At 36.5% G+C, this 15,577-nt stretch overlaps 2 protein-coding genes across 2 annotated transcripts; one reads left to right on the plus strand and one right to left on the minus strand.

The window, feature by feature from the left end:
- The first annotated feature begins 234 nt into the window (after positions 1–234).
- On the plus strand, positions 235–5,062 carry FKBP7 (FKBP prolyl isomerase 7). Its single transcript, XM_027678455.1, has 4 exons — positions 235–465; positions 1,989–2,140; positions 4,261–4,394; positions 4,709–5,062. Exons 1-4 carry the CDS (start codon positions 254–256, stop codon positions 4,868–4,870), a joined length of 660 nt encoding a protein of 219 aa, XP_027534256.1. The 5' UTR covers positions 235–253; the 3' UTR covers positions 4,871–5,062.
- Positions 5,063–6,398: 1,336 nt separating this feature from the next.
- Positions 6,399–14,324, minus strand: PJVK (pejvakin). Its single transcript, XM_027678454.1, has 6 exons — positions 14,088–14,324; positions 11,772–11,967; positions 10,330–10,471; positions 9,497–9,614; positions 8,390–8,494; positions 6,399–7,024 (listed from the first exon to the last, which is right to left on the minus strand). Exons 1-6 carry the CDS (start codon positions 14,296–14,298, stop codon positions 6,723–6,725), a joined length of 1,074 nt encoding a protein of 357 aa, XP_027534255.1. The 5' UTR covers positions 14,299–14,324; the 3' UTR covers positions 6,399–6,722.
- Positions 14,325–15,577: the final 1,253 nt, after the last annotated feature.

Raw genomic sequence — 15,577 nt, forward strand, 5'->3', positions numbered from 1 at the left:
CGCAGCCCGCCCCGCGGGGCGCTCTGCATCCCCCCTGCGCGCCCGGCCCCGCCGCCCCCGCGGGCGCTTCCGACGTCCCTTTCACTTCCTGCGCGGAGGGGGCGGCCCGAAGAACCGCCCGCCCCGCGGCAGCTGCTGGGGCCGGGCTCGTCCCCGCGGCCGGGCCGGCCGAGGCAGAGCGGCGGCGCAGGCTCGGCCCCCGCCCCTCGGCGCGGCGGGGACAGTGCCACGCCGGCGGCCTCCTCGGAGCGACATGGGCCGCGGGCTGACCCTGCTGCTGCTGCTGCCGCTGGCGCTGCTGGCGGCCCCGGCCCGGGCCGAGGGTGGCACGGCGGTGGCGGAGCAGGTTCAGATAGAGGTGCTGCACCTTCCCGAGACCTGCAGCCCGAAAAGCAAGAAGGGCGATCTGCTGAACGCGCACTATGACGGATTCCTGGCCAGCGACGGATCCAAGTTTTATTGCAGGTGGGCCCCGGTGGCACCGGGCCAGGGGCGGGGCGCTGGGCCCTGCCCGGCGGTGTACGTGGCCCAGCCGGGTCCCCGCAAGGAGCAGCGGGGTCTCACTCGCCATAAGCGGGACCCACTGCTCCCCCAGCGTGGGCACAGCTTGGGGCCCACACTAACCACATCAGCATTAGTGATTCCCCCCCACCCCCCTTTATTTTTTCTCATCCGAGTGTTCAAGGATGCAGGGTTTCCCTAGGATCGTGAGGGACCGGCGCAGAGACAAGATGGAAATCGCAGCGATGGGGCCCGATGGGAGGTCTCTGCAGTCCACACCTCACATGAGAGAACCCCTTTGGCAGGGTGAAAAAAACCCCACCATGTTATCACCTGCCGTATTTTGTGCTGCAATCTGTGCAGAAAAACCTGGGTTGGGAGGAGGAGCTCCTGGTAGAGACTGACAATTTTAGACAGAAATTTGAATACAGCATGCACTTCCTCATAATTGGCACTGTACAGGGCAGCCACATTATTACACTAGTGGTTTGCAGCCTGTTACTGCTTCCCTTCTTGATTTGTTGTGCCTCCATTTTGCCCCAATGTTAGCACTTAGGTTTTTGCTTTTTCACTTTGCCCTATCGATCTATCTTCAGGCTGTTTCTGTTTGGTTTAGCTTGCTTTGCACAGAAACTGTTGCGAAAAAGCTCTACTTTTACAGTGCCTTGCTTTCAATGGCAGTCCATCCTACTAGTGGGGCAGGACGCTCCCGTGCAGAACTATGGAGGGGCGAGTATTTTCTTTTTTTCAGGTACCTGGTTCACTCCTTACCCATATTTGGACAGATCAGACAGTAACTTAGCTTATTACAAAATCTTGATTCACTTCCCCCACTTGCATAATTTAAGAAAATAAAATTAGTATAAGATAATTCTACATTTAATAGTACCATTTCACTTGCATTTTTTTGCCTGTTGAAGTGACTGATTTTGGTACATACAGTGTTGATCTCTGGCTTTTGAGCTGCATTCTTAGCTGCCGTTCAGCGTAGCTCCCATACTGGGCATACCTTATATGACCAGAAGCTGCCTCAAGCATTGAATATCTTAACTGAAGAGAATGGTGGGTGAGCACACAGATTCCCAAGTTCCCCCAACACACACCTGCATTGTTGGTCCCACCCCATCCTACAGTGATGTGAACTGCTGAAGACGTTTTCACTGGTCCCAGCACTCCTCTTCTTGGAGACTTCCCGCAGCAGCACCTTGTTCCTGGCACGCAGTGTACATGATCAGGAAGTTCAGATGTTTTTGTTAGAAGTTAAAAAACAAAGGGGTTTTTTTATTCCAAAAGAAGGTTTGCCCTACACATATCAAATTTAACCTTAAATTAATTATAAATGTAGCAGAAGAAGTGTTAATACTTTGTATTCTTGCACTCTAAACATTCTTGTGTGCTAATAATCTATGTTTTTACTGACTGCAATTTATATTTATGTAAAAAAAATACTAAATTTACTGTTACTGATGCATTATTCTTTTTAATAGTCGGACACACAATGAAGGTCATCCAAAATGGTTCGTTCTGGGTGTCGGACAAGTCATAAAAGGGTTAGATATTGCTATGATGAATATGTGTCCTGGAGAAAAACGGAAAGTGACAATTCCTCCATCATTAGCATATGGACAGCAAGGATACGGTAAAAAAGAAGTTTTAACACTTAACTTTGTCTTTTCTGTGTTTTACCCTTTCAAACATACAGTATTGTAAATGTGTGTAAGAATTGGTGCTCCCATTATTTTTGGAGGCACTACAGCTGTGCAGCCCAATCCTGCTCATTCCTGTGCAGTTTAAGTCCTTGTCATAGACCCACACCCTGGCCTTGCAGTTTGCATTAGAACTCAGTACACAGCACCCAATGTGTTTTTCCAAGTATTGCCACAACATGAAAAATTGACAGCAAAAGGAAGATCTTCATAATCCATATCAGCCTATTTTGTCTTAATCTATTAAATTCTAGTCATGTTTAATTTCTGTTGACTCATACCTACTTAGCCTTTTTATGATAATTTGCATCTTCTGGCTAAAATGGAATGTAATGCAGTGCAGTTAATCTAAGTAGAAATAATTTGCTTAAAATACTGCTTACCTTCTGGATAGTTAATGGATATCATCATCACATTACACAGTAATTGCAACAATGCAATGCATGAAATCCAGTTTGAATAGAAGATAATTCAGTGTGCAGATCACTTTAAAAAAAGTTCCACTCAGCTTGTGGAGTAAATGTAGCTAAATTCAGCTTTGACATAGATGTAGTAGTTTCTGTGTAAAAGTAGCTCCTGATCTATAATAAGTTTGGTAGTGATATGTCAGAGTTCAATGCACCAGTTTTGTCTTTCATACAATTTCATACAAAAAGAAAAAAACAGTGATACAAATAAAAGATGTTCTTTACCTCTAATAATAGTTTTAACTATTTGTTCCAGGTAGCACTTCAAGAAAGTATTATTTTCCCACAGCATACCTGTCCTCTGTCTCAGCGTATTCCTGCATGCTGGGGAAGATGCCTGCCTAATCTTGAATTAGAAAAGATGCATGTGGCTTTCTAAATCTTTACATGTCTTTCCTTTGTTGGTATGTATATTTGGAAACTTCTGGCATTGAATTCTAGTATTGTATCTGTCTTTCGTAAGTAGCATTTAAACCATGATCTATGTTCATATGTATTTAAAACTTCTTCTTTTCTAAAGCTTGGAAGGTTGAAATCTTTTGGACTCTGAAACTTGTCGTTTTTACTATGGCTATTTTAGATGAGTAAAGTGAGTAATAGTTTTGTTTATCTTCTGTTTATAAACAAAGTAGATTCTTCAGTTTCTAAAGGATGGGCACAAGCTCAAAATTCTGTCAAAATTCCGAGGTTAAAATGTCATGCTCACTGGCTTTGGCTATGAATAGAAGCATCTTGCATGTTTACATTTTAATTTTACACTGCATGATTTCTTAATGCTCTTTTGGCACTACTTTTAGACCTCACTAGTTTGTTGCTGTCTCTTTTTAGTTTCCTTTTTCTGACAGATGCATGATACACATGACCTGTGTTTATAGGCAGTGCTGTTTTTACATCCGGTATCTGAAAAAGCTTTAATCCATGAATAATGAAGTTTAACAGGTGTTTTTTTTTTAATTCAGAGACCAGACAAAATATTCCAGTAGTTTGGGGGTTTTGTGGTTTTGTTTTGCGAATCAGATGACTTCCATTCTATTGCTTCTTTCTGAGATGTACATTTTAAACACTATTTTACATCACATTCTTTCAGCATAGGTATAATTCATAGCAAGTCGGTAAAACATGATGTTACCTGTTCGTTTCTTCAGGCAGAAAACATATGAGCATCGGTCTATTACTGTAATATTTGAAATGAGATGGCAGATATTTAATAAAGACATACATCTTAGAATCAGTCTCTTAATAAGCCCTGTCATATGACAGGATGTGAAAGAATAAAAACTCTGGAAATATTTGTATTTCATGATAACCCTTCTCTTAATCTCTAAAAGTATCTGAATTGATATGAGTGATATAATTTTGTTTCAGGGAAGTACATGGTTAGGAAGTTTCTCACAAAATCATTTCTCTAACACAATAGAACAATCTTCCTGTCTAGATGTACAATATTTAAATTTAAAGTTTAATCTGAATATTAACACAGCCTTTTCTAATAAAAAAATAAAATGTTTACATGTGAATTTATCATACGTCTGATCTCTGACCATAGTGCCTGATTTCTTAAATGCTTTTTTTTCTTTTATTCATAGCACAAAGCAAGATTCCACCCAATGCAACATTGATCTTTGAGATTGAACTTTATGCAGTAAATAAGGGACCTCGTAGTGTTGAAGCATTTAATCAAATAGACAAGGACGGTGACAAGAAACTCTCTGAACTTGAGGTAATATGATGTAAATAATTTGAAATAGATAATTTATAGAAGTATAGGTATGGTTTCATGAGTTTTATCTTTACATGAGCTGCCTCTGCTGCAGTGGATCATATAAGGCTTCTGTGTGCTTACACAAGCTACACTGTGCAATGCTGAAATTTGCTTTAATACATTAATATGTCTCAGACTTCTGTAGATGAATTGTAGATGTGTCTGCACTGGAGTCACAATAACTTAGGTGTATACCCCAAGTGTCCTTAAAGATAGCTGTTGAGTCGTGGCATAAAAATCACAACAGTTGGAGTTTTTTCTTTTTTTTCTAGATAAGCCAGTATTTGAAAGAAGAATTTGCAAGAGATGGCAAAAAACGTCATCCCTCAGCCCATGATGAAATCTTAGCTGACATATTTAAGAAGAATGACCACGATGGAGATGGCTTCATATCAGCAAAGGAGTACAATGTCTACCAGCATGATGAACTCTAAGTACTTAAAAAATCTTTGGCTGTTTTCTGGACACTGAATTCTAAATAATAATACTTTGTCACAGAACTTTTTGTATTTTTTCATAGTGGCATCTTTTTATATCTCTTAAGGTGACTAAAAATTTTTAACATTCAACTAATAAAATTGTTACATGTTTCAAAAGAAAGAAATAAAATCAGAAAATTATTATTAGTGGTTCTTGCATCATGTTCTGATCTACAGTATTGCTCACTAGTCTTTCTCATTGTGTAAAATACTGATGAAAATAATTATTTCTGTCCTCTTGAGCACACAAAAATGGATCGAGTAACTGTTGACATAACTGATGAACATTTCTCAATCTCCTGCTAAATAAAAGGGGAAAACAGAAGCCCAGGAATGTAACTCTGTTAGACCCCTGCAGGCTCCTAGGCCAGCTTCTCAAGGAACAGCCATTTGCAGCAATTAACTATAAAAGGCCTTAAAATAAAAGAACACTGTCTATGAAATGTGAAGATAAAAACACAGATGTTTTTAAAGCAATTTAAAATAACCTCTTTGATATAATTTTAACATGAATAATTTGGTGTTGATGAAAAAGCAGTATTTTTAGTGAGTTTTTAAACTTTGATTTAGTAAAATTATTGTTACTGAGTTTATTCAGCAGCACCAAGTTAAAAATCTACACTATCATAATTTCCTTAGATGAGATTGAAGATGATGGGAGATACTATATATGTACATAACTAATTATTTGAGCATCATGCTGGTTTCCCTGCTTCTGGAAAAATGCAAAGAAGTAGTAATAGTTAATAGAAAGTGTTTGGATCTCATTAACTGTTTTGCTTATGGGGATGTCACCACAACACTTGAGTAACATGCTTTACTCTTCTCGCATGAAAAGCAATGGCTGTATTCATTTCAACAGGTAATAATCAGCTGTACACAGTGAAAGTGGCAGCACAACTGAAAAATCTTCCATACCTGGGTTATCCTTAACTTTAAAAGGTAGAAAAATGTTTTTTGCTTTGCCAGTTTAAAATAGCATGGTAAGAGGTTCAACAGCACCCTACCCAACAGCATGCCCAGTCCCAGACCTGGACAAAACTCTCTGGTGCCCTCCCATGTTCTTGTTCTCAACAGGCTTAATTTTCTGTGGTTGAGAATGCCAGCTAAAGACCTTCACCCCTGAAGTCTCATTGGAGTGTGTAGTTCTGTTATTTTCATAAGTTTCCAAAATATTTTCAGCTAAGCAATTTTTTTCTGAACATGTAAAAGTTGAGCAGCTGTGACATAAAATCCAAATGCAGAAGGTGACTGGTTGGTACTTTTTTTGTGATCTAAACAAACTTGACAATATGCCAAAGGTATCCTAATATGAAACTCCTGTCCATAGTTTCTGTTGTTCCCTTTTGTAAATGGAACGTTGCGCTGAGCTAAGTTTTAGCATGGTTTTTAATCTGATACTTCAATTAATCATTCATGAGAACACTAAATTATTAACAAATATTCTAATTTAGCCATCATGTGCCAGTGTAGAGAAAGGCAACATTTTGGGGGTTTAACAACAAGTTTGTGTAAACTAAGTAACTTTTAGCATATATTTTTACATGAAAATACAGTTTAAAAGTAAATTTTTCATTATCATGAGAAGGCTCTAGAAAGAAAAAAAACAATGTCAGGGAATGCATGAGTAAAATAAACCTTTAAAGTAAAAGGTCATTGACTGAAGCAAAGAATTTGAAGAGTGTAATAAAATATTTTGCACTTTCACTATTTTGCATTTTACCATTTTAGTCATATTTACTAGCTCTGAAAAATTTGTGGCACAGTTATGCCTATGTCAGTGACAACAGGCACTTACCTAGCTCAGTTACTTTAGTCTCTTATGCCAGAGGTCAAAACAGGGCACAGCATGCAGTCGTACGTACTTCTGTCCATTAAAAGAACACTCTAGGCATCCATAGACTGTCTCCCTTTTAGAACTTCCCATTCCACAGAGGACACAAGGACCTTTGGGGATGTTGTTATTAAGTAAATTAATTCGGATATGAGAACCTTCTCTGAGATAGCTTGTAGAGAGATCAGTCATGCTCGCAGCTTTATCATAATAATCTGTAAAAAGGTCCTCCAAGTAAGGATCAGAGTTAGCAATGATTTCCACTACTCCTTTATCTGAAAAAGAATGCACAAGAAAAAGAAGCAACAATTTGTCATTACATTATGAAATGTCATTTAAAAAACATGTCAGCCTAATTATAGAAATAACAACTGATTCACAAAACCATTCTAGGCATGCCATGTAGATTACTTCCCATCAAAAACCCTGCATGTTGAAAATTTTTCTTTAACTTCACATAAGACACTCACAAAAGCCAGAATTTTTTTATATAACCTATATAATTATATTTTTAGAAATATACCTAAAAGATAAGCATGAGTCAAGCTTCTGAGAAATTGGTACAAAGTCAAATCACAGCCGTGTACTTCCCTGCTTTTATTTTTTGCATTTCTAGTTTTATATTCTAAAGATAGTAAATTCACTTTTCTTTCCTATTATTTACCAAAAAAATCCCACCAATACTTAACAGGTTTAGAAAACTTGGAAGACTCCCTTTTGACCTCCTGGCAGACTTCTAAGCACCCAAATATGCCAGGTAGTTCCATTTTGGAACTACCTACCTTTTCCCTCTTTCTTCAGCGATTGACTAGTTTAGATTGAATGACAAACTTTTATGCAGCTACAGCTACTGAGATGTGTCATACCCACTGAAGATTTTTCCCTTAGTCTCAACTGGAGCAGCACTGAAGGGTTGGTCCATAGAAGCCCTCTGATTGAGAATAGGATACAACGGAGCGAGGACACCTATGGAGACCAGCCTTTAGACAGACATGTTTACTGCTCAGCATTTATCTTCACGCTCAGATTTGCAGATTTCCAAAGTACTTGGACCAAGGACTATTACACCTATAAGATCTTGGTCTGAAGAAATATAGCTGCATACAGTGATACTCAGTTTTGTTGGATGTTGTTCATATTAGAATGAGTAAAGAGAACTCTGATGGTATCTTGCCCATGTACCTGCCATGTGAACATACAGCCTAATAAGTACATTCAAATATTTAAATTAATATTGTTTGGTATTTAAACTTAAAGCATTTGCCCTCAAATATTACTATAGATTATAACTTGTATTGCGTAACACGAGCTGTAAATGTCAAACAAGGAAATAGGTTTGATGGTAACTGAAGTTAGTTGTATAGTTATTCCATACCACTTTATCAACAGCCATAATTTTTACTTTAGGATCTTTACAGTTTTAATGAACAGAAATACCATAGATTTGTTATTTCTGAACGAGCTAGATTCTCAAAGACAAATTTTAATAACTTCACAATCATTTCAACATACTAGAAATTGAGAGGTACATTTTCCATCAAAATTTCTTTCTTTAAACATTCATCTTGCACAGAAATTAAAGAAACAAAAATACACTTTTCATGCATTAAGACATTATATATTTATATATGAAGTCATACTTCGATGAAATAGATTATTCTTTAATCTCCTTAGTTTGGTCAGCGAAGATGGTCCAGATTTCTCTTTTTCAAATCCTCCTTTTGCAATTGGAGTCACACAGAGTTCTGTAAAAATGAAAAATATATTTTTTAAAGAACAAAATACAGACCCCAGAATTGCACAACAGAATTTAATATGCTTTCTCATCAATGAAGCTAACAGTGATTAAATTCAGCTTTGCTAATATTTTTAATGGCTAGTACAACTTTTTAATACAAGTCTGCACACTGTAATAGCCCATAAAATCAAGTGACACTGTTTCAATAGGAGTTTTTAAATGTTGGTGGCTTTCAAATATCATCAGAGCTTGCTTTGGTTCACACACAAATTATGGCCATGTTAAGGGACTAAGTCAGTATCATATAAATGGAAGCCCTAATTCTAAAGGAGAAGCATTTCTGTGGTCTTATTTGAAACTAAAAATGAAAAATAATAAGCAAGGCTGTGAGTTCTGTAGTCACCTCACCAGTCACCTCTTTGTAAATAAAAGTATCATCTATGATTCTATCCATAACTTGAAAGAAAACCTTTAAAGTGAAATATAAGCTATGCAAATTTTTTGTTAGTTTCCAATAACCATGATTATTTCCTCCTAAAGATCTTCAGATATCCATATGTGGTAATGATGTATCAGACTGAAATGAAAGGCCCAACAGAAAAAAATGTTAGCTTAGTTTAGAAGTTTGGTACACTTTTTTGTTTACTTGGGTCTTTTTACTTGCCTACTTTATGCAAAACTGATCAGATAGTCTCATAAGCCTGTTCCTTCAAGGCTAGAAATATAAATAGGTAATTGTTTTATGCAATAATACTGCAGGATTAAAAAGAAATACAAAATCATATGAACTGTTAAAAAATGATTCCACAGCAGACTGTTTTCTAGCACCTGCCTTGTTTATCTTTCCAAGCACTGTTTCTCTTAGAAGGTCAGAATACTTATGCACATAACATTAAAGCATACCATTGTAGGGGATCAGGGCTTATGTATATCAAGAGTAGTAAAACTATCTTAAAATCTTAAATAATTATAAATAATAGTAGTAATGACAGTAATTCACATCACTTACCAAAATTACCATCCAAATGAATGTAGAGTTCAAATACACTAAAAGCAATAGTTGTATGCGCAGGAAAAACAATGGCTTTGTCCCGCCCTTTATAATTCTGATCTTCAATAATGTGAAACTACAATTTAGAAAAGCATCAAAAGGAAAAAAGTTACAATTTGCAATGAAAAAATAAACAAAATAGCATCTCAAACTGCATATATTGAGAATTATAATGCCAGAAGGAAACTTTGAAACTGAAGATCAAATTTCACAGCTAAAGAGTTTTCTATTAACATATTTGTATTTTAATAAAGTTTTATACAGAGACAGTAACTTAACTTGCATCACTCATTGAAAATTACGTGAATGCTTTATAAATACTAGTAATGGGCAAAGTCATAAGATTTGTAGGTTCAATTATTCAGACACATAGAGGGGGAGAGGGAGGAAGGACATAAGACGGAGTAAGATGCTGACCCTCAAAATAACAACAACCTGAAGTTCCAATGTGTTATAGAAGATTATTATAATAATGAAAGATAGGTTACACATTTATTAGAAAGTCAAACTAATAAGATGTAAATTCCACATTTTTGCTGAGGCTTCACCCCAAGCAATGGCTCATGGTAGAGACATCCTTTCATGCATTTCTCATCCCTCAGTCACATAAGCATTGCTAACAAAAGACCAACTTTTAAATCACTTTACATCAGTGCAATAATATTGATTTACTTCAGATTTTTTTCTGAGCTTACATAATAAAATGCAATTAAATCCAACCATAAAATTTATACAAATGAGCTTTTTGTGCTTGATCGTATAAGTAACAGAACTTTGTCAAACATACTTACCCTCATTGTCTCTCCACGCATTCCAGTATGGACAGTTAACGAGCACTGCCTTGTAGTTCGAATACTTTCCATGACCACGCATAAAATTTCCATCCTACTTTTTCTTAATTGATGGACTAGACAATGATCAAAGTTTATTTTCCTAAATAAAAGAGGGAGGCAGGAAGGAAATTCAGACCTGATTAACAATTTACAAAGCAGCTAATAGAATTAGTAACTTTGAATCAGTAAATAAATCACCATAATGTTGTTTCTTAGAAGTAAAATAACTGGCTGAGGAGATCTCTGGGAACTTAATATTGGCTTTCAGTGTTTGGGAACAGAAGCACCAAAAAATTCAAGGAAATTTGTACAATAATGTACAATTGTTAGAGACGATGTCTGGGACACCCTGGAAAGTTCAAAGTTGATCCATCTGACTCTGATTTTAGTGCCTATAACTGAAAAAAACCCCTATATCACTTATAAACATTGAACAATCATGAAACAAGTGTTTGTAGGAGAATTTCTACAAGCATTGGTTGTTAGTCTTATAAGACTGAATCTTTTTATCTAGATCCTCTTTCCCCACTCCCAGTTATTAATGATAATGTTTGGAGGTTACGAATAAACCAGGAAAAGGTAGGTACGGAACAAGAGACTTTACAGATACAAAATAAAATGTACTGTTTGGTAAATAACTACAGGGAAACAATGTATGTTTGAAAATACCAAATCTTCCATCATGTGTAGTAAATCATTTACTGGGATGCAATAGTGGGATTCACTGGGATGATACTGTGACCAAGGGACAATCTTTGAAATATAAAATAAAGAATTAAACCTAGAATTAGTCACATCATATTTCTACATTTGACATTTTTGCTAGCACCATGGGAACACCAACTTCATTTTCAGTGTCCACAGCTCCACAAGAATGCTGGTAAAACAAGACTGGATTTAGAGAAAAGTCACAGAAGATTATGAAAAATTCAAGTAGATAAACCTATTTTGCTTTTCAAAGAAAAGGCTGTGTAATAACTCCATAAAACCTCGAAGTACCTACATTGGCCCTAATATATATGGCTCCCTAGCTCATTAAGGGCAAAGAAATCCTGTTTCTGAAACCTAGAGCTGGGTATTGTCATTCAAAGGAAATTTCAAATTTTCAATACTATGATATAACATAGATTGGAGCTTGGATGGACTCTTCCTCTCTGAATTTATATTTTTTTCTGAGAGATGCACTGTAATTCAAACAAGAATTCAGAAAATTTGTACAGTCTGTATTATACAGAAGGTCATATGTCTAATCCCAGTGATCCAATTTGAGACCCTTGAAAATATCAGATGGTGACTGCTATTGGTTGACTAAAAATAATAAAAACCTAAGCATTTCAGACTTTCAATCTAACTGTATGAAATATAATTATGGAACCAGAAATCAAAATATATAATATAACCTTGTAGTAAGTTCTTTAAGCAATCTTGGTACTTCAACCTCGTGTTTGGTCACTATGCCAAATGAAGCTTTAAAGGCAACAGAATCTGATCCAGCAACATCAAAACCAACATCATTCATTATCTGATTTCCTCTTCTACCATTAAGCGAAACATCGGATTTGTCTTCATAGTTGAGCAACTGGTAAGATGAGACACCTGAGTAAAAGAAGAAAATCGTTGGGTGATGAAAAGTCTGAACACAGTATTTTCACAGAGCAAGAATAAATGGTACCATTCCTACTGTGCTTAACCATTCTGATGTGAAATTCAGAGCCACATTGAGCACTTGGTGTTGCTGCTGATGACTGATGAAAAGAGAGCGCACAGGAGTCAGAGGGTTTCTGTGCCTCTCTCTGGCAGAGTTGTGCCCATGCTCCTGCATGTGATACGTCCTGGGCATGAAATGGTGATTAGGTCTATTCCTAAATTTCTATGCTTACTATTATTCTCCTAAAGTACTTCTACCTGTAGCTATGCTGTAGGTACGTACAAACTATATATGTGTGTTGTGGCTTTAATAACAGAGGCTCTGAAACCCAAAATGACTCAGCGGAAGCCACACAGAATATTAAAACTATGAATAAAGTGAAAGCTACTGTGTGTAAAAAACATTAGGGAATTCTGTATTAAATCTAGATGCAGTACAGAGGACACCAACGTTTGTTCATTTTTGCAATATGTAAATGAGACATGGGTGTGCCAGTGACATTAACTCTGCCTTTTACCTGACATGTCACATGTAGAAAGACTTACCACAGTTTCCATGTATGCCTAATGATTCCAGGGACTACTTCAGTTTATTTTTAAGGAAAACAACAGATTAATTCTGACTTACTTGAAGTTTGCCTTGAATTACTGTACAATCAAAAGGTAGGTACCAAAGCATTTCTATAATGCTGTCTTTATAAACTTAAATACATTTCTGTTACACTAACAGGAAACGCATTGGCTGCCAAGTTAAAATGAATACAGGGATTAGACTTCCAAATACATTTAGGAATCTGAGTTTTACTCCTTTTTTTGGTTTTAATCCTTTGAAGTTTTTAGGATAAACTGACATTATGAAGTCACCTACTACGAATCCTGTTTGTCTTTATTTCTAATTTGAAAAAAGTCATATTTTTCATAATTATAAAAAGATTACAAACACTTGTCTTTGTCATATAAAAAAGGAAATTAAATTACAAAGCTCTTTGCTTACATTAAGGGACAATACTTTCTGCACATGATGTTTAACCTTTACAGAAAAGACTAGTAAGCTTTTCTTAGATTTTTTTAAATGATACTTTGCAACCTTTTTCTCAGATTTTTTAATGAGATTTTTCAATTTTTTTTTCATTCAGGACAAGCCAGCTGAATTTTCCTGAACGTAAGATTAGTAGGATTAGTGGGATTACAATTTTTTCATAATGCTTGAATCCTGGAATCCCCACTTTGTGGGGTCAGCTGGTATTTCTGTCTTCTTGTGCTCATAATGGTTTATCTTAGTAGAGTTTTTAATTAATGCATTTCTTATGCAATTAGTAGCATCAGTATTTTTGTCAAAATTGACATCTCAAAAAAATAAAACAAACTATTTTGAGAAAACAAGGTAGACAAGAATTATACACTTTTCAAAGGAAGGTGTAGGGAAATATAGGCAGCACAGTTCAGTTTCAAACCTCCTAATTCCCATAGAATCTCCTCAAAAATTAATGTTATTGCATAGCAAAGGCAATTTAAACACAGTTAAGCTCTTTAAATACACCAAAGAGATTACAAATGTGGAAAAAGTCTTACAGAAATCCAATTACAGTTAGATAGCTCTTGTCAAATGCTTCTGCCTGTGCAGAGCCCAGTTCAGCATGAGAGACTACTAGTATGGAACAGCTGTAAAACTGAGGCCATTCTTACACACTGAGGCCATTCTTACACACTTAACAATGAATATACAGAGAAAGGTGTACACTAAAAACAAATTTTAAGCAGCAATTAATCAACATACATCAGTACAACTATCGGGAATTTGTGGTTTGTGAAAAAACAAGGCTTAACTGAATTTGTTTTTCATACTAGTTCAGAAAATAACAAGGTTTTTTAGTATAATTAACTTTCTTTTTTTTTACTCTTTTTCCAGAAAGTCCTTTTTTTCCTAAATATTTGTTACATAACTAAGCAAGAAAAATATTACCCATTTATTAAAGAACCATCATACTACCTGCACAGTTTAAACTATGTCTACAGTTCTGTATTTACTAGAAAACATGCATTTTTCCACTGAAAGATAAAAGTCTTACCTGCAGAAATTTCTTTCTCCCCTTCAAGAATGTCTTTTAATGTGAAAGGTGTTGAAGCAAATTTAGACTTTTTTGAAAGCAAGCATTTTCTTTTTTTAATCACAAGGCTCAGAGGTTGGTATTTATCAGCTTCACTGAGGCTGGGCACTGGAACTAGTCTTCCTCCATCCCCAACCTGTTTAACAAAGTTTTTGGTTGCAGCAGCAAACATATTATGGCATTAGTAATGATAATGATAAAAAGCTTTGTATCATGTGTAACTTCCAGACATCAAGCCCATGTTCAATTCTTTTTATAATGTTCTTTCAAACAAATTAACATGCTTAAAAAAAAAAAAAAAAAGCTGTCAAACTGCTTTTTTTTAGATTGAGGTATATTTCACTTGGAAAGAATCAACAGCATCTTAGCAACCAAACTGCTGTGGTGTATTGCTTGAGTCTTCTCTCAAAGACCTTCAATTAAGCTCTCTAATTCTGCATAATGAATAATGAATTACAAGTGTAAACTGATAGGGAAATGGTTGCCCTTTTCTTGGCAGTTCAATGCCACTGTCTGAAATCAAAATCTGCAATCATAGAAACAGAAGACTAAGTTCCCCAACCCTTAGCTTCCCATTAGGAGATATTGATTTATTGCTGTTTGTTGGGTCCTTGCTGCAGCTGAATTCTAGTGTTTTACCTGCAACCAACAAAGCAGCCCAGACACAGTCCGGGAGACTGCTGGAATTACACATTCATGAACTCTGGTAGGTCTGCTGAGATGGTATTGCCTTTCACAGCACTTGCATAACCTACCTGTGAGAGCTCAGCTGGGGAGTAAATATGGTGGTGGGCCGAAGTGTAAGATTAGAGATGGCTGGGGCAGGGGGGAAATGGCAGTGGGCTTTCATCATATGTTATTATTTTCCCATGGACTCAGCTGTCTGTGACCCAAGGGCTAGGTTTGAGCTGCATGTGTTTGGCTTGGACTACTGAGAAACTCACTAAATTGTGAGAATTATGCAAAATAATAAAACTAAAATTGCAGACAGAAGTGAGATTATAGATATAGGAACAAGGAGCAGTTCAAGGACCCAAGAGGAAAAGCACCAGTGTAAAAAGATACAAAACTGTAAAGAAAATAAAGAGGGTTAGTAGAGAGCACTGTGTGAGGAAGGCAGCAGGAGCCGGTCCATCCTCATGTAAACAATATGTCTTGATTCTCTTGCAAGAGTGGTAAACATACAATTGGCTAAACCTTGTAGCACTTCTTCCAGAGACTCCTTTTGCAGTTACAGCAAGTAAAACATCAGCCACAAAGCTTCTAAAGCTACACTTCAGTATCAATATCAATATTATCCCTGGTTGCCAGGTAACAATGTTTGATTGGCTTTTTTTCTGAAGTAGGGTTTTCATGTGAAAGCATCTTAAGGACTGTTTTTATAAAATGAACACTTCTTTAATAATTTATCATGTCTCAATTTAGTTTTTTTCAATACTTCCATAAACATT

The sequence above is a fragment of the Neopelma chrysocephalum genome, unplaced genomic scaffold, assembly GCF_003984885.1.
Source record: "Neopelma chrysocephalum unplaced genomic scaffold, ASM398488v2 Primary Assembly neopelma1_44, whole genome shotgun sequence".
Taxonomy (NCBI): Eukaryota; Metazoa; Chordata; class Aves; order Passeriformes; family Pipridae; genus Neopelma; species Neopelma chrysocephalum.

Coding starts and splice junctions, on each gene's coding strand:
- FKBP7 (XM_027678455.1), top strand. CDS start 254: ATGGGCCGCGGGCTGACCCTGCTGCTGCTGCTGCCGCTGGCGCTGCTG. Junction 466..1,988: donor GGATCCAAGTTTTATTGCAG/GTGGGCCCCGGT, acceptor TCTTTTTAATAG/TCGGACACACAATGAAGGTC. Junction 2,141..4,260: donor ATATGGACAGCAAGGATACG/GTAAAAAAGAAG, acceptor TTTTATTCATAG/CACAAAGCAAGATTCCACCC.
- PJVK (XM_027678454.1), bottom strand. CDS start 14,298: ATGTTTGCTGCTGCAACCAAAAACTTTGTTAAACAGGTTGGGGATGGA. Junction 11,968..14,087: donor GGAGAAAGAAATTTCTGCAG/GTAAGACTTTTA, acceptor TCTTTTACTCAG/GTGTCTCATCTTACCAGTTG. Junction 7,025..8,389: donor GAATAATCTATTTCATCGAA/GTATGACTTCAT, acceptor ATTCTTTTTCAG/ATAAAGGAGTAGTGGAAATC.